The 24,208-nt window shown below is 40.6% G+C and overlaps 1 protein-coding gene across 1 annotated transcript in view; it reads left to right on the plus strand.

Annotated features, from left to right (window-relative positions):
• ATM (ATM serine/threonine kinase) overlaps window positions 1-24,208 on the plus strand; it is a 123,215-nt gene that overhangs the window by 23,073 nt on the left and 75,934 nt on the right. The window contains exons 13-29 of the mRNA XM_075851593.1: window positions 2,299-2,394; window positions 3,877-4,102; window positions 5,309-5,434; window positions 9,601-9,726; window positions 10,236-10,325; window positions 10,777-10,945; window positions 11,987-12,183; window positions 13,136-13,218; window positions 13,552-13,707; window positions 13,791-13,866; window positions 14,679-14,809; window positions 15,813-15,912; window positions 16,969-17,145; window positions 19,960-20,129; window positions 20,452-20,695; window positions 21,950-22,068; window positions 22,871-22,997. Of these exons, the coding sequence (XP_075707708.1) occupies window positions 2,299-2,394; window positions 3,877-4,102; window positions 5,309-5,434; window positions 9,601-9,726; window positions 10,236-10,325; window positions 10,777-10,945; window positions 11,987-12,183; window positions 13,136-13,218; window positions 13,552-13,707; window positions 13,791-13,866; window positions 14,679-14,809; window positions 15,813-15,912; window positions 16,969-17,145; window positions 19,960-20,129; window positions 20,452-20,695; window positions 21,950-22,068; window positions 22,871-22,997 (2,413 nt within the window). The remainder of the gene's footprint in view (window positions 1-2,298; window positions 2,395-3,876; window positions 4,103-5,308; window positions 5,435-9,600; window positions 9,727-10,235; window positions 10,326-10,776; window positions 10,946-11,986; window positions 12,184-13,135; window positions 13,219-13,551; window positions 13,708-13,790; window positions 13,867-14,678; window positions 14,810-15,812; window positions 15,913-16,968; window positions 17,146-19,959; window positions 20,130-20,451; window positions 20,696-21,949; window positions 22,069-22,870; window positions 22,998-24,208) is intronic.

The following is a 24,208-nucleotide window of genomic DNA, read 5'->3' on the forward strand; positions in this document are numbered from 1 at the left end:
ATCGCATATATAATGCTTTGGTATACTTAGTATACCAAAGCATTATTGCCTGTCAGTGTAAAACTGACAGGCAACCTGTTAGGTCATGCCTCCGGCATCGCCAAACAGGCAGTTGCGGAAGACAGACCTGGGGGTCTTTGTTAGACCCCCGGCTGTCATGGAAACCCGACGACGACCCGCGATTTGTTTGCGGGGGCGCCGATCGGGTGACAGAGGGAGCTCCCTCCCTCTGTCAAACACATTAGATGCCGCTGTCACTATTGACAGCGGCATTTAATGGGTTAAACTGCCGGAATCGGAGCGCGCTTCGATTCCGGCAGTTGCAGCAGGAGCCAGGCTGTGTATAACAGCCGTGCTCCTGCCGCTGATCGCGTGGGTACACTGGCAGTACCCGCGCCATCACAGGACGGATATATCCGTCCTCCTGCGCGAACTAGCAGCTGCTGAGGACGGATATATCCGTCCTTCGGCGTTAAGGACAACGGTCAATGTGTTTTGAGTGCGCCATCTATTGGGAAAACGTGGGCATTGCAGGGAAAGGGGAAAAAAAAGGAGGTTTTTACTATGATTTGGACAAGTTCGGCGGGCCGGATTAAAAAGCCTAACGGGCCGTATGTGGCCCGCGGGCCGTAGTTTGCCCATGTCTGAGCTAAGGGAAATGGGACAGTTGCCCATGACAACACCGTGAGCAACAAGAGTAGTGAACGAGCCGAGTCAAACCAGGAGTGTACGAGGTACCAAACGCAGAGCGGGGAGAGTAGTCCGTAAAGCAAGGGTTAATTTGAAGCAGAGGTCAATAGTACTAGCAGGAACAGCAGAGCCAGGAAACCAGACAGAATCACAGGCAAGGAAGAGCAGGAAATGAAGGTATAAATAGACCGAGGGCGGGAGCTAGCTCCGTCTGGCCAAGCTGTGATAGGTTCTCCCACTCCTCAGCCGAACAGCCTGAGTGGTAGCAGATCGAGTCACTCTATCAGACTTAGGAGCAGGTGCAGACTGATTAACCACGGGCGTCGACACAGAAGCTGTGTCTGGCAGATCCTTTACATCTCGATTGCGATTAATGAACAATTATTTAGCCCTCCCCTTTTTGCATACCACGCCCCCTATTTGCACGCTATGCCATTGAATTAATATTTTTCCTGAGCCTGCTGTATATTGCTGTGTATAATATACCCCCTGACACTCCCCCCGCACAGTATATTGCCCCCATAGTACTCCCCACACAGTAATATGCCCCATAGATGCCCACACACAGTATAATGCCCCTATAACTGCCCTCCACACAGTTATTCTCTACAATTGGATTCAACTTTACCTGCGTCCTGAAGATGCAGAAACCGGGAAAATAATAAATAAATTAAAAAATATAGAAAAAAATGAAATGCGCAACATGACGTCTGTTAATTGCACTGGGTCTCGGTTTCGGTTATTTTTCGATTAATTGCCCAGCCCTACTTGGCTGTCATTATCATTCCCACTGAAATTGAATGGAGCAGCACCGCACATTCTCGACCGCCGCTCCATTCAAAGTTCTCCTCACTACGTTTGTGCAATGATGAGGAACAGGGGCCTCGGGATGCCCATTCTAGTGATCAGTGGGAGCGCCAGCAGTGGTGCCCTCAGCGGTCAGATATTTATTACTTCTTCTGTGGACAGCTGATACATGTTGATTGGCAAAGTAATCACTACATCTGTAGCCAGTTGCAGTTTTAAAAGTAATTCCTTATATTTGTATGTTATGATTGGATTTTTGGGGATTGCCCCCTACTGTTTGCATGGTTTGATGTACAGTTTACCTTTTCTTGTAAACCTTCAATAAAAATTATTGTAACATAAAAGTAATTCCTACAATTTGTTTCCTTGCCAGTGTTTGGTCTACTATATATCTCATCTATAGGCACAAAAAAGTATTCTGCTGACACCGGGGTCTTGGCTTCCAATTCCTACAGTAACCATGATAGATATGACGGACACATTATAATACGTTTTTTTTTCCCCCTGCAAAAAAGCGGTCTCCTGCGTTCTAACTCGCTAGCCACTAAAGCCCTCATTCAAGAGCTAAGGGGAGGGGTTGGGGAAGGTAACAGCGGAAAAGTTTGAGATTTCACATCTCATTAGCATAAAGTATGATCGCCGGCATAGGTACGATAAAACTTGTCTCCTCTACACCTATCTAGCAGTGTGTGGGGGGTGGGGTGCGGGGGTGGGGTGGGTCAATTGTGGTGACAGACTCCATTTAATAGGAACATTTGGTTGCAGAGACGGCTCACTTTGTGTGTTTGGTGACATCCTCAGGTACTTTTCCCAACCATCCTTACAGAAAGCTCTTGTTAGCCTCACAATGAAGAATTCCAGCGCTGCTATGGACTATTTTGGAAGCATTTTAGAGTGGTGAGTAGAATTTCAGAAATTAACATTATTTAACAGTTTAGTAACTGGCAGGCTTTGCATATGTGACAACAGTGATAGGGAGAGAAGATAAAGGTAGAATACATGTGACTCCCAAGTTCTACGGGGTTGTAATAGACCTCTATGGGACCCTACTATACCTCCACATGCATTCGATTCTAAACACAGGATTTTTCTCTGCACCAATCCCACTGAAAAAAATGGTGACATTCCCCATTGTATGCCATGTTACGGGGGTATTCTCTCTGGCTCTGTGTGCCGCCCTAGAGTCTCCTGCATATGTGGATACATGAGGCCTTAATCCACTCAAAACCTGAAAAACTGGGTTAATTCTAGTGTACCACCTCTCCCTTTTTCACATTTACAGAGGTCTAAGAAGCTGATATATCAAAAGTTTTTCCTTCTTACACTTGAGAGTTGGTGGTCACCAGTAGGCACTGGAGATATTCGTTCTGTTGGGAAAGTAGACGTCATCGGTGACCACCAGCTGTCCACTAAAAGGACACAGTGAATTTATGAAGGCTGGTATTCTCGGATGAAAGGTAGTCAACCCTGAATTTTTAGCTTTGGCTGAAGTTAGGCATTAACTTTATACATGTTTTCTTTACCAGACAAAAAAAGTGAATTGTGGGAATGAGTGTCTCACATGGGATCATCTTAACCACATAGTGGTTTAGACCATGCAGCATTAAGGCTCAATGCACACGACCGTGCCTGTACTTACGACACATAATTACGGGCACGGCCGGCCGCAGGCAGCCGGACGTTTTTACAGGCCGTTCTCCCATTATAAAGTATAGGAGCACAGTCCGGAAATGAGGACATGTAGATATATGGGAAGGTGTCCGTCGGCCATAGAAATGAATGGGCCCGTAATTACGGACCGTAAGTACGGTCCGTAATTACAGGTGATTTTACTGTCGTGTGCATGGGGCCTAAAGGGGTTTTTCAGAGACTGTAATATTGAGAACCTATCAATATCTGATTGATGGGGGTCCAACTCACAACACCCCAGTCAATAGGCTGAATATAGGTCCCCTTTAATGTTTCCCCAGGCACAGCGCCGTGCATTTGGTTGTGGCTGTGTCTGGTACTGCAGCTCAGTCCCATTCACTTGAATGATACCGAGCAGGTGTGAGCTGCAGTACCAGCCACAGCCACAACCAAAAGTACGGGGCTATGCCTGGGTAAACATTGAAGGGGATCCAGCGCTCCTTCGTTGAGCTGATTGGCGAGGATGCCAGGATTCTGACCCTCACCATTCAGATATTGATGGCCTATTCTAAACATTACAGTCCCGGAAAACCCATTTAATGAAGTCCAGTGTTGCTGTTTGCCAGTACGACATTTACCATTCTAGATTAATGATGGGAGAAGAAGGTAATATGACTAGTTTCTTATAGATGACATCGGCATTGTTACTGATCACTATTTAGTTTGTGGTTCTATTATTTTCGTTTACAGCTCTCACCAGCAAAAAGGAAGCGATGCTACTGGTTTCCCCGATATTGAAGAACTCCATCTTGTCTCCTCTTTTAATGAAGTATCTGTGTTGTCCAGTGCGTCAGATTCAGCAATTTGTCAAGAAACGAGCTCCCCGTATCTGACTGTGCATCAGTGTATAAGAAAGAAGCTGGAGCTGGATCTGCTTACAGTCTCCGAGCAGCTACTCAACTGCTATTCCTCTGAGGTATTGGAGGCTGTTCTCATGCAGTTCCTCTACTTTATTCCTGGGTTCATCTACAATGGGTTCCATAACTTTTATTCACTTTAATAGAGAAAAAACTTTGCAGTAAGGGCAGGGCTGGCTTGTTTTACTAATGCAGTCTATATTTCAGACAGAAAATGCACCTAATTTATCAAAGTGGTGCATGCTGGATGATTTGGCGCACAATTTGGCGCATCTAGCTAGACATATGTCTCTTCCTTATACCACCTATTAGTGGGCTTACTTTACACCAGTTTATTTGCATCAAAATTTTGGCGCATTTTCGATGCATGGTGTCACATTGTAAGCCACACTCCTTTCAAAAGACCACTCCCTTTCCCATTAGACCACACCCCCTTGTCCAGCATGTACCCCAGAATTCTAGCTGAATTTGAGACAGAATTCAGATGCAATTTGTATCGTAAATTTTCCCAAATTTTTGTTTTTTATCAACTATTTGTTTATTGAAATTTTTAAAGAAACAAATAATTATAGGATATCAAGGGGGAAGTGGGGAACATGATATATTCCATATTTGCACATCAAATAGATATCAGTTGTAAGCATACATCTGGGAAATTAACAATAAGGAAAAGAGAAGGAAAGAAAAAAAGTATGGGGAATAAACACAGCAGTCACATAGAAAATAATATCTGAGAAACAATTCTTAGTAGCACGGATTAAAGATGGGTTCTAAGACTATACGAGATGTCAAATACCCCATAGAACGAAGATCTTTAACACAAGCATATAGGTCCGACCTAATAGTAGGAGCTGTATGTCTCCTGGACAGCAGTCAATATGTGGAGGAGCCGCCTGGCATCGACCTACTTTAATCTTTAGGAGATCTATTGAAAAGATACGTTAATGGATCTCCGGCAATGGAATGATCAAACGCCCCCCTGAGAAGAAGGTTGACCTCCTCCCAATAGGAAACCATTAGCAGGCACTCCCAGAATATATAGTACAGTGAGCCACCGGGGGAACTACAACGGCAACAAAAATTTGGAACGCTTTAGTTATGCCCATGGAGCCGCTCAAGAGTATGATACCAGGTCATAAGGAACTTGATTTGATTCCTTATATAAGGTGCACAATGAAGCTTTTGGTTGCCCTGGACCAAACCATCTGCCATAATTTATTCGGTAATTTCCTGCCCAATGTTTTTATTGTTTTTCTTTAACCTAGACTACACCGCCAGAATCCTTGGTCCAATGTGCAAGTCTCTTGACGGGAGTGTTAGCTTGTTACTGCCATGCGAAGATTATCAGTGAAGATGAGGCGTGCCAGTCTAATTTATTCCAGAAAGCCAAGGTAGGCGGTGCTCCCACTTACGAATGAGTCTCACATTTGGTAAAAATTCAAAAACATTATAAATATGTGTGTGTTGCGGGTTACTAAGTTGCAAATTCTAATAGATGTAGGTTTAAATGGAATATATTAGCAAAAAATTACCTATTATTTTTTTTCAAATTTATATTTATTCAATACAATATAAAATTTCATACAAGTAAGGAATAAAGAAAATACAACTATACACATATTTTTACCTTTACTTCCTACTCCCACCCTCTCAAGACCGATCTTGGTTAAAGAGAAATACAAAAAGACCAAAAATTCTTACCACTCCCCCCAATAGGTTTTACAGTGTTTGCCTTGATTATAGATTTTCCCATATTTCATTGTAATTTTCACACTATTTACCCAAGCATTAACCTCCGGTGGGGAGCTAGATATCCACTTTCTAACTCTTAGTAATTTTGCAATGAATAATGGTTTTATTAATCCACATTTTTTTCCTTAGAAATGTTTAATTCGTAGTCATCACCCAGCAATACCAGTTGAGGTTGAAACACTATATCTGGATCTATTTTTTCCAGAATTTTTTTAAAAATTCTATTCCAGTAATCAGCAATCTTAATACAATTCCATAACATGTGCAAATAGTTTGCTTCCGCTGCACCACATCTGGGACAGTTAGAAGCTTTATTAATCGAGAACTTACTCAAAAGGGCTGGAGTATAGTAAAGCCTATGTATCAAATTGAACTGAATAAGCTGATGGTTCATGCTTATTGATAGTTTACAAATATTTTTAAATATTATATTCCAATCAAGAACACAATCGTTATTCAATTCCTTCTCCCATTTTATACCACAATTGAATTTTATTTTCCTTGACTTTATTTCCATCAGGGATTTATACAACCTGGAGAGAGTTTTTTTTTCTTGTTCTCTCGAAGGACATAAGTAGTCTAGCTTAATCCGAACTCTCTTCCTTCCCCAAATCAGGTTATTAAAGATGGTTATGATTTTCTTAAAATATTTATCTTGTATCCACACCGGGCTAACCCCAAAAACACATGAACGTTTCGGGATCAACACTTTTTTAATCAAGGCAATTTTATCTGCTTTTGATATTGGCAATTCGTTCCATATTCTAATTTTTTTTCCATTTCCTTTATAAGGGGGAACAAATTATAATCCAAAAATTATTTTATATTATTTGACATTTCTATACCCAAATATCTAAAGCTTTCTCCTGGATATATGATTCGAATTTTTGTTTGTAGTACTAAATCACTTTTATCTTGTGGCATTAATATGGATTTTTCCCAATTGATCTTTAGACCAGAATAGAATCCAAATCTTTGTATAATAGATATAACATAATCCAATTTTTCTTCCGGGTTCGTAAAAAAATAAATAAAAGGTCGTCCGCTTATAAAATTATTTTATCCTCTTCCCCCCCCCTAGCTCCAAAACCCACAATATTTCCATCCTCTCTAATCAAACAGGCAAGAGGTTCCATTGCCAATGCAAAGAGTAGGGGAGAAAGAGGACAACCCTGTCTTATGCCCCTACTTAAAGAGGCTCTGTCACCAGATTTTGCAACCCCTATCTCCTATTGCAGCAGATCGGCGCTGCAATGTAGATTACAGTAACGTTTTGTTTTTTTCAAAAACGAGCATTTTTGGCCAAGTAATGACCATTTTTATATTTATGCAAATGAGCCTTTCTTAAGTACAACTGGGCGTGTATTGTGCGTAACATCGGGGCGTTTTTACTTGTTTTACTAGCTGGGCGTTGTGAATAGAAGTGTATGATGCTGACGAATCAGCATCATCCAGTTCACTTCGTTAACACCCAGCTTCTGGCAGAGCACAGACACACAGCGTGTCCTCGAGAGATCACGCTGTGACGTCACTTCCTGCCCCAGGTCCTGCATCGTGTCGGACGAGCGAGGACACATCGGCACCAGGCGACAGAGGCTACATCGACTTACCTGCAAACGCCGATGCTGCTGCAGAATCAACTGTAGCCTCTGTCGCCTGGTGCCGATGTGTCCTCGCTCGTCCGACACGATGCAGGACCTGGGGCAGGAAGTGACGCCACAGCGTGTCTGTGAACTGCCAGAAGCTGGGTGGTAACGAAGAGAAGTGGATGATGCTGATTCGTCAGCATCATACACTTCTATTCACAACGCCCAGCTAGTAAAACAAGTAAACACGCCCAGATGTACACACAATACACGCCCACTTGTACATAACTTTAAACACGCCCAGTTGTACTTAAGAAAGCCTCATTTGCATAAATATAAAAATGGTCATAACTTGGCCAAAAATGCTCGTTTTTGAAAAAAAACACGTTACTCTTATCTACATTGCAGCGCCGATCTGCTGCAATAGGAGATAGGGGTTGCAAAATCTGGTGACAGAGCCTCTTTAAATTGAAAAATTCTGAGTTCTTTACCATTTATGTTAATGTTTGCTCTAGGACCATTATATAATAATTTAACCATTCCTATAAAAGATTCTCCAAAACCTTGCTTTCTCATGACTACCCATAAATAGCCCCACTCCACTCTGTCAAATGCTTTAACTGCATCGAGAGACAGAATGGAGCTGGGGGCCTCTCCTGGTGTAACTTGAATATTCCCAAATACCCGACGAACACACTGGTTGACCGTTCTACCAGAAATAAATCCCTGCTGATCACTATGTACTACAGTAGAGATTACTTTAGCTAACCTTCCCGCCAACACTTTGGCAAAAAGTTTAGCATCCGTGTTCAACAGGGAAATAGGTCTGTAAGAAAAATTACCTATTATTTAAATCCGGTTTCGAATATAAGAATATATATTAAAAAAACTACACCGGCCACTGAAGCACACCCAAGGGTCTATATTTATTATTCAATTTATTCCGGATTCTGCTAGAAATTGCACAGATTATAAGTACTTCTAGACCTTTTTTTTTTATCAAAGACAAAATTATAAAAAAAACAAAACACGCAAATTCGTGCCGCAAATGTGCACCTGCTCATAGCAGACGTAAAAGAGAAATTCAGACAATTCCAAGTGCACCAGATTTCTTAGGAGATGTGCACTTTTAGTAAATTAGACGCAATTTTCGCTAGCTACCCTCTGCAATTAACACCCTCCTAAATATTATTAATAAATGTCGGACAAAAAGTTGATGGTTCCTTTTTTTTTGCAGCTCACTATTAATTTTTTTATTCCCCTGCCACTCCCTGATCTTTGGGACAGGGGACTGTACTCTATCACTTGCTGGAGACTGTATTAGCCTATGGACTCTTCTGTCAATGCCTTTTTATTGCAGCTACCATAAAGCACATATATCCTGCTGCACGGTTTATTAGACAATACAGAAAGGATGTGTATATTTGTAATATGGATTCTCCCAGGCTAGTTGATAAATATAAATATAATAAATAAATTGCTTTCATGCAATTTGTATTTATATTACATAATCTATACCTATCTAATAAGAAACCAAAGTAGTAGTACTATCCAATGTATACATACAGAAAATTCTGTCAAAAAAACAAAACTAAATTGCAGAAGAAATAATCATTGGCATTGAGCTGAATGTCTTGAGTCCAGTAATTCTTTACAGATCAAATAATTAAAGTTAATGTTTCATGTATTACATTTTAGTTTCATCCGTTAGATGGAAAATAATAGGGCAGATTTACTAATGCTGTCTAAGATTTAGACAGCATAAACTTAGAAAAGGCAGTCAGAAGATGTGCCAAATTTATAACCGTGGCGCTTGCTGTATGATAAACTTAACGTATCAAGTTAGACATGTTGGCCTTAGATTGTTACTGTCCAGGAATGGAGTACTGCCCCCTTACCCAGAGTCCGGGAGCGACAGTGTTACTATCTTGCTTTATCTAAGCCTTCAGCAATACTATGGAGCTGTCAATAAATCCTCCGCCCTCTGCTGACCCTGTCCCAGTCTATACAGCAAAGCTGACAAGTGAGTTGCAGAAAACTGGAAATGTCAGCTCATTGTCTGTGCTCTAGTGCGCAACTGAAACAGTTCAAGAATTTTTTAATTCAGTCACGCAAAAAAAAACCACATTTTTATTTTTTAAATATGTATATTTGACTTTTCTGATGATACATTACCTTTAAGTAAATACGTTTTTACAGATTTTTATTTTATTTTACAGATGTTGATGCAGTGTGCTGGAGAGAGCACTTCAATTTTAAAAGGGAAATTAAGTGAGGAACCAAAAATTGTATCACTGGGGGCATTAATATCCCAGTGTCTGAGCTGTGTCTGCAACTGCACAAAGGTATAGTGTCAAGTGTAATATACCTTCAGTACTATAGACTGTATATATAAAGATCTGACCACACCGGCATCAAAACTTCCATTACATATGCATTTTTATTGATTTTAAATGGAAAACCGTAATGTCAGGTGTCCGTTTTGTTGTTGTTGTTAGTATAGTAGAGCAGACTACACTAGTGTCCCCCCGTCCCCCCCCCCCCCAAAAAAACACCAAAAAACACCAACAGGATCTACTCCTATTAATAAAAGCACCGGGTTTGGTAATGTCACTAAATGAGTGATGCTTCGTTAATAAACCGTGGTCCGTGTCCATTTTATGTATGTATTGAAATGTGCTCTAATCTTAAATTTACCTATTAGAAAAAAAAAAAAAGCTGCTAATATCACACACACAAACACACACACACACACACACACACACACACACACACACACACACACACACACGGTAATGCAAGTTACTGGTTAGACCTCTTTCTACATTATTGCTTACACTTCTGTTATTTTTAGATGGGCCCCGCTCGATTCTCTACAGATCTGTTTCTTCGTCTTCTAACACCAAGGATGTTAACGGATTTATGTGAAATATGTCGACATTTGGTAAGGCAACCTAGTTTCATAGTAACATAATAAGGTCAAAAAAATGCATGTCCATCATTTTCAACCTAGGCCGTGAAGTTAAGCCTATATTCTAGATTTTTTTTTAAGTTCAGTATAAGGCCAAGGATCCACGGGGGCTTTTGGTCATGTGATGGTCACAGTAAAATTTTACAATCTCAGTATTTCCCTAGGGAAAAGTTTTTTTGCAGCAGTCACAAGAATTTTTGCGATTTGTCCAAGATTTCCGTGACTTATAGGAAACAGTGAGGTTGCAGTTTTACCACCTCCGTCACAAGCCGTACGTCGGCGTGGAGCCTGAGCCTAAACAATCGGCAAAATAAAACCTAAGTGTGTGGCCTGGTAAATCACACTTAGATATTTGCATCTTGCTTACAAGAATAAATAGCTTTTATAAATGTATAACTTTCGGTTTATAAATCCGCGTCCACAGGTGAGTAGCAATGGCACCATAGCTGACGCCATAAACGGAGATCCCATGGATATAGACAAAGAGGCAAGAATGGATATAGAAGACCCAGGAGATGCAGACTTTTTTGATGACCACTCTTCTACTGAAGCCACAGAAAGTATAGATTGTGGAGACCTACAGAATATCACTGGTGGGGAATTGATCACCTTCTAGAACTATAAAATCTCATCATATTAGATGTAAATCTTCTTGCTACATACAGTCTATGTAAAGCTTTATTCCCACCACATTTGGGCTCCACATTCAGCAATACTCCCGACATGTACGTCTAATGTATCCATAGAGTTCTATTGGCCAGCAGTATGCCAAAAAAGTTCCTTAAAAAGGATCGGTCAGCACCAATATGGTACTTGTTTTAATTTTTTTTAAAAAAGCATTAGCCCCTTAATAAAATAATATTTTAGTAAATACAGGTCATTAGAATTTTTATTTTTATTTTTTTTAAAGCGCTCCTTACATGACCTGGTTTTAATATGCAAATTACCCGACTCTCCGCCGAGATTCGGGTTTGAACTTCCGGGTTTGCTAATTCCCGGCATGACCTGCGTCCTCCCACAATCCCCCACGGCAGTCTACAGGTTTATTATGCAAGATCTCGCTGGTTATACCAAGATCTCGCTGGTTATACCAAGATCTCGCTGGTTATCGCAAGATCTCACGTTCTGTATAAAAGAGCTCTAACTACCGTAATAATACAGCAGTTACCGGTCAGTAAGCATTAATACAGCAGTAACCGATCCGTAACCGATCCGTAACTGCTGTATTAATACAGTAGTTACCGTTTTTTTTTAAAGAGAATATGAGAGTCCCCTATTGGTGATGAGTACTGTTTAAGGTGGCCATACACCTTCAAAAGCTCTCGGCCGAATATATTTCGTTATTTTTGCCCCGACACCTGCAGAACAAACATCTAACATTAGATGGTAAGCCGGTCTCGTCGAAAATCAGCGAGTTCGGCCGACGTTAGTCTGTGTATGGCCACCTTTAGTCTTGCAGAGACAGGAGTGAGGGGTTTTCGATGAGAGACAACATTGATAGGTAAGTAGATAATCAGAGCGCACAGGTAGGTTTATATACAGAGACGTGGGATTGCACAGCATTGCAGCGAGCCTTGTAGATGAGCAGCAGAGTTGTAGACGGTAACAGTGTCATTTCATGTTTATTTCTATAGGTGCAGTCAGTCCATTATCGGAGGAACATTTGACCAAACCTGAGCTGGTGCTGTCCCAGACTCTGCAATTCCTGTGTTTCTGTGCATCTGCTGCTATAAATCATAATGTCAATTTCAGACCTTCTGACATAAGGAGAAGACTTTTAAATCTCATTGATACCTCATTAGACACAAGCAAACCTCTGCATCTCCGTGTGGTAAGATGAGAGCGGTGAACTGCGGCCACTTAGGATAATGTTTGCTGTCACTGGGCTTGACATAATGTGTTTACTCCGCAAACAGTATTTTTTGCGGGCATCTAAGGGGCTAGGCAGCTGGGATTGGAGGTTTCATTGATGCCAGCAGTTCTTATTAATCATAGCTGTGAGGGAAATGAAAATGCATACTCAAGGCCAAAATTGGCTGCGTCCTTATCCCCTTCCCGCATTTTTATATACATGTACGTCACAGAAAAGTGTTGGAGATTGCGTAGGCCTGGATGTAACTGTTAGATGGGCTCCCGCTGCAATTACTGGGATTGGAGAAAATGCTGGGGTTAATAGCGAATGCGACATTTTAGTGGTCTGACAGGGAAGGGGGCTCCCTCTATTAACCATCGGCGGCCTCGAACGCGCTTTTATTTTGTAAAGGTGTAAAAAATTGCTGCAATCGTAACGACCCAAATAGTAAATTTAGCATGGTGATCGCCATATGAAAAAAAATGCCAAAAAACAGTGGCAGAAGTGCTTTTTTTTTATCCATTCCTGCCTCAAAAATTGTAAAAGTTCATCAATAAGTCCCATGCACCCAAAGACAATACCACAAAAAACTACATCTCGTCCCGCAAAAAAATTGGCGTTTATATGGCTGCATGAAATAATTTTAGCTCTTGAAATGTGGCCAAGCAAAAACAAATTATTTTTGTTTAAAAGTCTCTTTATTGTGCAAAATGTAGTAAAACATAAAATACCTTTACATATGTAGTATCACCGTAACGCATGACAACAGGATAGGCCATCAATAGCTAACGGGTCGGGGTCCGCCTGCCGGGCCTCCCGCCGATCAGCTGTTTTGAAGGGGGTGTAGCATAAAATGTGTCCCTATTCTGGAAAAGCTTTCTTAGCACTACGCCTTTTAATCTATTCTGCTGTTTCCTTTATTTCCTTGCAGTTCTTGCAGCTGCTGAATGATCTGCCTGTAAAAGACGTTCCTTTGCCTGTAGATGACATTAATATCTTGCTGAAAGTTCTTCCGTAAGTTTTTCATCTGTTTGACTGATGAGTATTAGACGCCATATACATGGATCTAGCATGGCGGCACACAGAGTCCCTATGGCGATCCTGTAGGCACTCTGCGGGCCACTGTATGTTGCCTTTGTGAATCACCGTATCTTGGGTGTTGGAACAGGCCATGATTCTTTATGAATCTGTGAGGAAAAAACTCTGTGTGCCCCTCCATATGACACACAGCGTTACCTTATGGGCCTATAGATTTCTATGAACGCTGTTTATACGGATCCGTAATGCGTATAAACATTACGCATCTGTCTGACCTATTTGCATCCATTGTCTATGTTCTCCTTTTAGGGATGTCTGTTCCGCCTACAGACGAGACCAGGAGGTCTGTACCGCCATCCTCAGAAGTCTCCTTCCTATTGTAAGGTGTTTGGAGCAGGATGAAGGGGACACCGAGGAGACATGTGATGCGGATGGCCAGCTGCTCAATGTCATTCATGCCTTCTGGTATGTGTCACATTTTATCATTTGTAACGAAACCTGAAGTGGAAACGTCACCAGAAGTTAATCTCCACACGTATTGTCCGTAGGCATTTAACAAAGGAAGGAAAATATACAGCAATGGTTCGCGTGGCACTTGTGAACTGTATGAAGACTGTAATTGAGGTACAACTTTAACTAGAGTAAGATATACAGTATATGCATGCAGATTATAGTCCCATTCATTTCCCAGTCTCATTATAGTTGCGTTACATATGTGCTACAGTCCTATTCATTTCAGGGGCATTGCTGTCGGCATTACTTGCCAATGTAGAATGTCAGAGCTATTGGGGCATGGTGTTTTTTCTTTTTTGTTTTCGTCATCTGTGGACTTCTTTACTCATGGACCCTAATAATGTTTTCAGAAAAAAGATCAACCTCCATTTGAAACATTATCACAAGTCAGCCCCTATGGCAGATCCGACCTTGTCATGTATTACAAGGCCGGCCGTCATGTAAGGGTATATTACCACATCGCAGCGTTGCGGCGGATTTTTGGTAAAGATTTTGTATGGAAAATCAGCAACAATTTACAGTCCAATACGTGTGGTTGGAGTTTGCAAAAACCCATTCACACGTAGCGAAAAAAAATTCTAGAGGACTTTTAGGGCTTGCAGCAGATGGCCATTGTGTTGCGGCAATGTTGCAGATTTTCTAATCCGCAGAAAAATTATGTCTAGGAGTCGGGTTGTTTGGGAATGCAGCGGGTGGCAAACTCCACCTAAGGCTTAATACTGGTGCGAGACTGATAGCGGACAAGTACCGTACTTTGAAGATGGTGGTGCCCACAGGGTAGTCTGAGTTCATGGTTTTTATAGTGAGAGCTATCCATAAATTCTATAGAGGGTCCATGTAGGCTTTTAGGGCTCCAGCAGATTCTGTGTTCCCTGATGAGCCTTTTGTTTTAATGTATTCCTCGTGCATGGTTTATATCACAGGTGGACCCTCAGAGCAAGTGGGCAATTCTCACCGTAGGAAAGACGGATCTTTCTGTAAGAGATGCATTCGCAGAATTTCTTGCAGATCCCCATCATCAAGTTCGTATGCTTGCTGCTCAGGCTGCAAACAGGTATAATATGGAAAATGGAGATTTCACTGCAGAGAACCCCGACCTACCACTCTCCCTTGTTACACTCCAGAGGGTTCATGAATTTTAGATTTATACAGTCCTGTTTGTACTCTGAATAACTAAATTGTTCCTCATCGTCACAGGCAGGAATAGGACCTTGCGAAAATCTGGATCCCTGTATGTGATATTGGGGGAAAATGGGATTTTGTGGTTAACTTATGTCACACCTGTTTTTTGAGTATAGTTTGATTTTAAACTATAGACCAATTGTGACTTGAGAAAAAAAGGGTTTGCTTATATAATCATATTGTAAAAGTTCCCTATTAGGGCATTTGGATGTCCATAGACCTCTTGTTCGGGATCCCCTTTATTATCCGGAGAGGAGACCCACTGCAAACAACGCGTCTTACTCTGGCCAACCTGGCCCATTTGAAGCATGTAATACTTCCTTTCTCCTGCAGTAGCCGCTGTAGGAGAAATGTAGGGCTAGCTGGAGCTTCCCTTGGCGATAACCGCTAATTGTCTGCGGTTTCTGATGCCAGAGAAACAGCCGCCAGCTAATCATAGTATCGGCTTCAATATAAAAAATTATTGCTCTGATGAGACAACCACTTCATGTAGTATCTTCGGTTAAAGATGTTTCAAGGGGTTCTATCTTTTTAACACTTTTTGGATGAAGTTGGACATTTAGCCAATCGGAGTGGGACTGGGACTCGAGCAGCCGTGCATTGTTCTAGCCATTGCTTATAGTCCCATTTACAGATGTCAATTGCAGCTAAGAAAACTATGCACCACTGGTAAAGGAGGAGGGGGTGTTGTTTGAGGGTTTGATATGTAGGGAGAATTAACTATGGCCCCTATGCTGCTAGCCTAAAAGAACGGCTATCATGTGGCTGGATACGGCCCTCTAAACCTCTTAACTTCTCAATTAATGAAAGGAAAACACCCAAGTAAGACGTCCTGAGTTAAAAAGAAATAACATTTTTATCTTAATCATTTGCAGACTCTTCCAGGATGTAAAGTTACAGGCTCTCCCCTTGAAATTGCAGCAGAAGGCTTTTGAAAATGTCTACATGAAAGTTCAGGAGGGAATGATTTACTTGGTAATATCATCCTACATTATATGTTACCTAAAGCTCGCCTCTGTTTAGTAAGGATTCCTCATGAAAAAAAACAATTCTGAAGCATCTTTTCTTACAACTGTGCCTTGTTCCATCCCTCTGTTATTCCTCCTAGAAATATATAACTAAATTGACAAGGGTGTGGTGTCCCTACAGTCATCACACTGTGTAGGACCACACCATTCTGACAAGGGAAATGGTAACCCCCAGTAAATGTATTCATACATGTCCAGGAGGAATAACAGAGTAACAACACAACACAGGTTCTCAGCAAAGATGCACCAGAATTCTTATTTCATTGGGAATACTTACTAAACAGACATGTCAGGAGAGCGTACAAGTCCTCTTTATTTTTCTGTTATAGCTCCAGTTTTTTTTTTATCATTCCTCTATTTGTCTTTCACAAACTCTTTCTTGTTTCCCCATTTAAACTTTTCCACAAGCTCCATTATTTTGCGTATACAGCTCCTATGCAAATCCATTTGTCTGCAGTTATGTTACTGAACTCCCTCTGCCCCCTCTTCAACTATTTGTAAGTTTTCTAGAAGAGGGGGCAGATGGAATAAAGTATCACGTGACTGCAGGATTCGACAAACAGGGCTGTTTTCTTCCAACAACAGTGCTACACATGTCCACAGGATGTATGTGGTATTGCAGCTCAGCCACATTCGCTTCACTAGAGCTCCGCTGTAATACCAGCCCATGGACAGGCGTGGTGCTGTTTCTGAAAGACAACAGTGATGTTTTTCTAGTCCTGGACAACACTTTTAATGAAGGAGCAGAAGACGAAATGGAAACAATATACTTTTTTCTTAACCAGACTGGAGTATAGCTTGTTGTGCTGATCTAGTGGCCAATTTATTTGTACATGCCTTGAAACACAAAATAATCCAAAAATGTCCCTCTAATGATATGATGTCTCTATAATAGTGTCTCTAAACATCATAACATGAATTGGTTCTTTTTTTACAAATGACAGGGGAAATGTGAGTTCAGCCGTTCTGTTCTTTTTACCATCCTATTACTGTTCTTGTTCAGTCTCGCAGTGGTCAGGACCCAGAGGTTCTTCCTGATGAGAAATATAACAGAAATTCTACACTTCTTATGTTGGTGTCTGTAATCCTGTTCTCCAGCCCTGTGTGTGAGAAGCAGGCGTTATTTGCCATATGTCAGTCTGTAAAAGAAAATAACCTGGATCCTCAACATATCAGGAAGGCAAGTCATTTTTTTATTTTTTTTCTGAACATTGATTTTTATACAATTTTACAAAAGTATGCAAAGACAATGTAAAGTACATACAAGGTAAAATGAGAAAAATAAAGGATCGATTACAAAATTATTGCAAAGAAAATAAAATACAAAATATCAGAGCAGTATCAATGGTTGCATATTGGACTTTTTGTGATCATACATGAACATTTGTACTAGATCAATAGAGCAATAGCAGAGAAACAAAATGAAAGAACATAAAAGTAAGGAACAAAAACAACAATACATTCTTACATGTATAAAATTGCATGGTAGAAACTGACCTTCGTGAGTGAACAAGACATCTCCCAACCAGCAGTGATGTGGAGACGCTGGAGCTCTACCTCTCCTTCCTCTCTGACCCAACTGCTGTCTGTTTATATTGCTGTCTGCCAGCTGTTGGTGAAAAGTGAACATCTACCATGTAATGGTTTACCTTTTACCATCACATAGCAGACCGCATTACATACAGACTGTCTAATGTGCAACAGCCGAGGTGGAGAGCCACAGGGGAGAACCAGAAGGAGTGAGTGCACAAGATGGAGGTTTTAACCCCACAAACTCCCCTTGTGTACACCCGTCTGTTACTACGATTGACAAGTCTGACCCTGTAAGGGCCTGTTCACATCAGCGTTGGACTTCCGTTTATCAGTTCTGTACGACCTTTCCGTCGGAGGAACCGATGAACGGAAAGCCAAACGGAAACATTTGCATTACCATTGATTTTAATGGTAACGCTTCTGTTGCAGTTGGTTTCCGTTTGTTTCCATTCCGTAAAGTTTCCATTTATTTTCGTGGAAACAATAGCATAGTCAACTACGCTATTGTTTCTGCGAAAAAAACAAAACAGAATGGAAACAAACGGAAACCAACTGCAACGGAAGTATTATCCTTGAAATCAATGGTAATGCAAACACAAACTTTGGTTTATACAGAGATATATATCTATATATATACAGTGGAGGAAATAAGTATTTGATCCCTTGCTGATTTTGTAAGTTTGCCCACTGTCAGAGACATGAACAGTCTAGAATTTTTAGGCTAGGTTAATTTTACCAGTGAGAGAGAGATTATATAAAAAATAAAAAATCACATTGTCAAAATTATATATATTTATTTGCATTGTGCACAGAGAAATAAGTATTTGATCCCCTACCAACCATTAAGAGTTCAGCCTCCTCCAGACCAGTTACACGCTCCAAATCAACTTGGTGCCTGCATTAAAGACAGCTGTCTTACATGGTCACCTGTATAAAAGACTCCTGTCCACAGACTCAATTAATCAGTCTGACTCTAACCTCTACAACATGGGCAAGACCAAAGAGCTTTCTAAGGATGTCAGGGACAAGATCATAGACCTGCACAAGGCTGGAATGGCCTACAAAACCATAAGTAAGACGCTGGGTGAGAAGGAGACAACTGTTGGTGCAATAGTAAGAAAATGGAAGACATACAAAATGACTGTCAATCGACATCGATCTGGGGCTCCATGCAAAATCTCACCTCGTGGGGTATCCTTGATCCTGAGGAAGGTGAGAGCTCAGCCGAAAACTACACGGGGGGAACTTGTTAATGATCTCAAGGCAGCTGGGACCACAGTCACCAAGAAAACCATTGGTAACACATTACGCCGTAATGGATTAAAATCCTGCAGTGCCCGCAAGGTCCCCCTGCTCAAGAAGGCACATGTACAGGCCCGTCTGAAGTTTGCAAATGAACATCTGGATGATTCAGAGAGTGATTGGGAGAAGGGGCTGTGGTCAGATGAGACTAAAATTGAGCTCTTTGGCATTAACTCAACTCGCTGTTTTTGGAGGAAGAGAAATGCTGCCTATGACCCAAAGAACACCGTCCCCACTGTCAAGCATGGAGGTGGAAACATTATGTTTTGGGGGTGTTTCTCTGCTAAGGGCACAGGACTACTTCACCGCATCAATGGGAGAATGGATGGAGCTATGTACCGTCAAATCCTGAGTGACAACCTCCTTCCCTGCCCCAGGACATTAAAAATGGCTCGTGGCTGGGTCTTCCAGCACGACAATGACCCGAAACATACAGCCAAGGCAACAAAGGAGTGGCTCAAAAAGAAGCACATTAAGGTCATGGAGTGGCCTAGCCAGTCTCCAGACCTTAATACCATCGAAAACTAATGGAGGGAGCTGAAGATCCGAGTTGCCGAGCGACAGCCTCGAAATCTTAATGATTTACAGATGATCTGCAAAGAGGAGTGGGCCAAAATTCCATCTAACATGTGTGCAAACCTCATCATCAACTACAAAAAACGTCTGACTGCTGTGCTTGCCAACAAGGGTTTTAAGTATTAAGTCTTGTTTGCCAAAGGGATCAAATACTTATTTCTCTGTGCACAATGCAAATAAATATATATAATTTTTTTTTATATAATCTATCTCTCACTGGTAAAATTAACCTAGCCTAAAAATTCTAGACTGTTCATGTCTTTGACAGTGGGCAAACTTACAAAATCAGCAAGGGATCAAATACTTATTTCCTTCACTGTACATATATATATAGAACATCTAGAACCTTGCAAAATATGCCAGATCTCTATCATGGATTGCAACAAAAAAAATGAAGTACATGGCGAGCTCCCTGTTTATTTGTTTTACAACTGCCTCAATATTTTTAGCCCGAGAAACTAGCGTGGCGAAGAGTAGTCTTACGATTCACCAAGTTCATATAAAGGCGTTCGCCATTTTTTATGCAAGTTATTGGTCTATATTTCCGCCAACCATAAGGTGACTTTTCTCCATTTGCACACAGGTTTTAGAAAAGGTTTCTACTACTCTAGGATACAGAAATGTAAAAGACTTCATGACCTCTCACTTAGATTACTTGGTTCTTGAGTGGCTTAGAATGAAGCTTCCAGAATACAACTTGTCCACTTTTCCTTACACTTTATTAGATTACCCCAATCTCAGAGATTTCTACAGGTTAGTAACAGAGATCTATCTATCTATCTATCTATCTATCTATCTATCTATCTATCTATCTATCTATCTATCTATCTATCTATCTATCTATCTATCTATCTCATATCTATCTATCTATCTATCTCATATCTATCTATCTGTCTATCTATCTATCTGTCTATCTATCTCATATCTATCTGTCTGTCTGTCCTATCTATCTGTCCTATCTATCCTATCAATCTATCCAATCCATCTATCCCTCCCATATCTATCTGCCTGTCTGTCCTGTATATAAATTGATCTAGATAGTTATTTGTATCAACCTTAATGCTCCTCTTTACAGATCATGCTACAAGGTTCTTATTCCACTTCTAGCCATAAGGAGTGAGTTCGATGAGATCAAGTCGATGGCTCAATGTATTGAGGCAGACTGGAAGGTCCTGCTGGCTGATTGTTTCCCTAGAATTTTAGTGAATATCTTGCCATATTTTGCATCTGAATGTTCCAGTGACACAGAAAAGACAAATCGAGAAGTTGCATCAAAAGTCTACGATTTGCTACGAGGTGACAACTGCTTAGGGACACAGGTATTTCCTTGTTTGCTTTTAAATAATTGTACGTACCAGAAATAATATTAAAACATCACTAGTCTGCCATGTGATAATCCGAAAAGTCCTGCAAAACGTGATGGATTCAGCTTTGACCGCAAGAGACCGTTTCTATGCATTCAGGATACATAGAAGCTCTATCTCAAAGTACAATTAAGGCTATGTTCACACCTGCGTCAGCGCTCCGTTCCAACGTTCCATCTGAGCTTTCCGTCGGAACGGAGCCCTGACTGACACAAACTGAAACCATAGGTCTCCGTTTCCATCACCATTGATATTGGTCTCACCTCTAGACCTCAGGTTGACGTAGTTCTCTTTGTGTTGCACACCACGGCCAGCGTATCTATAGGGGGTGACCAATATACATTTTATTTCATCCTGTTTTTCCTATAAGTACTATGGAGTATACGTTGATACAGTGTTTTCATTATTTGTTGATTTATGATCACTTAGTATCTAGGGTACTTGTACTAGACGTAGATACGTTCATTATGATTTGTGCACTCAGTGACGTATTTTTGTTATATTTAGCACTTTATATCGGTATTATTTGATATCACTTTATATCGGTATTATTTGATATCACTTTATATCGCTATTATTTGATATACAACACTTTTTGATTCATTATATGATTTACTGTTATGTATACATGATCTTATTGTGAGTATTTTTGTGGTAGGCTCACTATTGGTTTGTGCCATTTTTTTCTATTAGTTTGTTAGCGCTGGGCAATCTTCCATTGTACTATAAAGGAGGGACATACTATCGCTCTATTGCCATTTGTCTTCCTCATTCATGCAGATTACCATACTGCTGTGGGTTGTGTAATTATACTTCCGTTTGCTTTTTTGCTCGTTTCTGTATGAATAACTATCGTAGAAGTTTTTAAAGATTTCTATTTTTTAAATTATTTGGGCCTTAGTTTGTTTTTAGATTGTTGGTAATTCACTGAGGGTGCCCAATCTGACTCATTGTAAGGAACATTTGTAGGTAATGTGGTATGACGGAGTCCATCCGGTTCCTATCGGGGTGCCATTATTTTTGATGATATGTATAACGCTGCGGCCTGTGCTATTCTTGTTATAACAACGGAAACCCTGACGGAGAACACATATTGAAAGTGGGATCAGTAGGAGAATTGTACTATATTATCATTTATGGCTATACAGGTACAGAACAATGCTAAATTGTGTTTGAATAAATGACATCTCTTTAAAATTCTCTTTGTAGCAAATAGACAATTTATTTCTGCGGAATCTACCAGATATTGTGGTGGAGTTACTGATGACTTTGCATGAGTCACCAAGTGATGGGGAACCAAACAAGGAAGACATTCTGCAATACACGAGGTAACTTTGAGCTGTAAGAGTCTCAGTCGCTCGATTATATTTCATTTATTTGGATAGTTGCACTGTGACATTTTTTGGTACTGGATGTGCTGCTCTCAGGGCAGTGGTCTATAAACCTGGAATTGTCTCGGCAGTCCTTGGAGGAGAAAATGGACCCTCTAGATCAGTGGTCTCCAACCTGTGGTTCTCCAGCTGTTCCAAAACTACAACTCCTAGCATGCCCTGACAACCCTGTGTGAACAACACTTATACCTTCAAGGAATTGTCCTTAACACTATTCCATGCTAATCCAGCAATTTGCTAGTTATTGATCTGTGAATTGTTAAGCATTGCGATAAAGGTGATCATTTTGGCTTTGAAGGCCTCTTCTTCTGTGTTAAGCCAGGGCTCCACTCTTTTTACGAGTTGCAGTTATGGTCACAACGTCATTATTTCCTCATGACAAAAAAAAAAAAAAAGTTGCAACCTTTCGACCATCACAATGTTTGCCAAGAAGCCTGAACATCTAACGAAACATTGACTTCGCAATGAAGGTTGTGGTAATCCTGCAAATTAACTGCGATTGTCTGCAAAAATCTGTTCTCTGTCCACAATGTGTATATTACTTTAAAGGTGTACGGCTGAGCTATGCACCTATTTATTCTCCCCAGTGTATAGGTTGCTGCATTTCACATTACAATGGCCTATATATACTAACTAAGCTGCTTCTGTTTAGGTTTTGAGTCTTTTGAATATACAAATTTCTGTTTTTGACTACACTTGAATACTTGTGTATAACTAGTAAACATTTTTGCTGTTTAAGAGAATTGGATCCAGCTCCAAACCCCCCATATTTTCCTTCTTCGGTGATAAAAGCGACTTTGAATTATATAAGTAGTTGTCACAAGAGCAAGTTGAAAAGTCTTATAGCCATTCTCTCAAAAACTCCGGTGAGTACCTTACGTAAGATGAGATGTTATGTGTAATTGCAAATGAAGCTGAATGTTAAAGGGGTTGTCCACTACTGGACAACTGATGACCTATCCACCGGATAGGTCATCAGTTGTTCAGTAGTGGGCAACCCCTTTAAAGAAACTTTAAATGACAAAAAAATTTCTGCCTGAACGCACCACTAGGGGGAGCTTACTGAAGACAAATTTATATTGAGCGCAATACATTATTCTTAGAATGCTCATAAAGGGGCTATTATTAACTTTTCTACTTCTGAAACGAAGTAAAGTAACTCTGCCCCAAAGTCCCTAAAGTAGTGGCTGCAGATTTTTTATAATTTAAAGGAAAATGAAACCTAGAAATTAATGATAAAACTAAATAGGAGATAATCTTGCCCACACTGTCGGTTTGCGGAATTTTCAGCATGTTCCTGAAACAAAAAGTCTCGTAGAAATCCTACAATTTCCTACTGATCTGTTCTATGTTCAGCTGATGAATGGCTGAGTGGGCAGAGCTTAGCCAAGGGGGAGGTGGCTTAACTATCCTTGTGTCCTAATGCTGACAGGGCAGAGAAGCTCCTGCTGCAGCCAGTTGTCTTACATCCATACACAGGACAGTGAGGAGAAGGAGGGGGGAAATGGCTGATCTCTAAGACACATATAGAGCAATTCTTGATGTGTATTTCTCAGTATTAATTGAAATATTAGATAAAATAGGATCAAACGAAAGGAGATTAAGAGCGGAATTGCTGGTATGTTTTTTGTTTTTTTCTCCTCATGAATTTTCAATATTTAGTGTTTTCTTACAGTTTATGGTTGTGTGAAGGGAAATTGGAGCATTGACCCCTATAATGATTTATTGTGAAATATATTAGAACAGAACTAGATTAAAACCAAACAAACCTGAAACGATAGGTACACTATTCCATGGTCATTAATTTATCTCTCGTGCTGCCATAAAACATTTTCAAGCACTATATCATTTATATTATACTCCTGCTTGTATATAAATTCGTTTTAGGGGCCATGAATGATCCAATTCCTTACCTTAAAGGGGCATTCCCATCTCAGACTTTATTTTTTTCATATCCACAGGTTGGGGATTACAGTTCTCCATATAGGTGCGGGTACAAGAAATGGTACCTGAATCTATCAGACATTTCTGGCATATCCACAGGATGTGCCATAAATGTCTGAGATGGGAAAAACCC

This window comes from Rhinoderma darwinii, chromosome 2 (assembly GCF_050947455.1).
Source record: "Rhinoderma darwinii isolate aRhiDar2 chromosome 2, aRhiDar2.hap1, whole genome shotgun sequence".
Taxonomy (NCBI): Eukaryota; Metazoa; Chordata; class Amphibia; order Anura; family Rhinodermatidae; genus Rhinoderma; species Rhinoderma darwinii.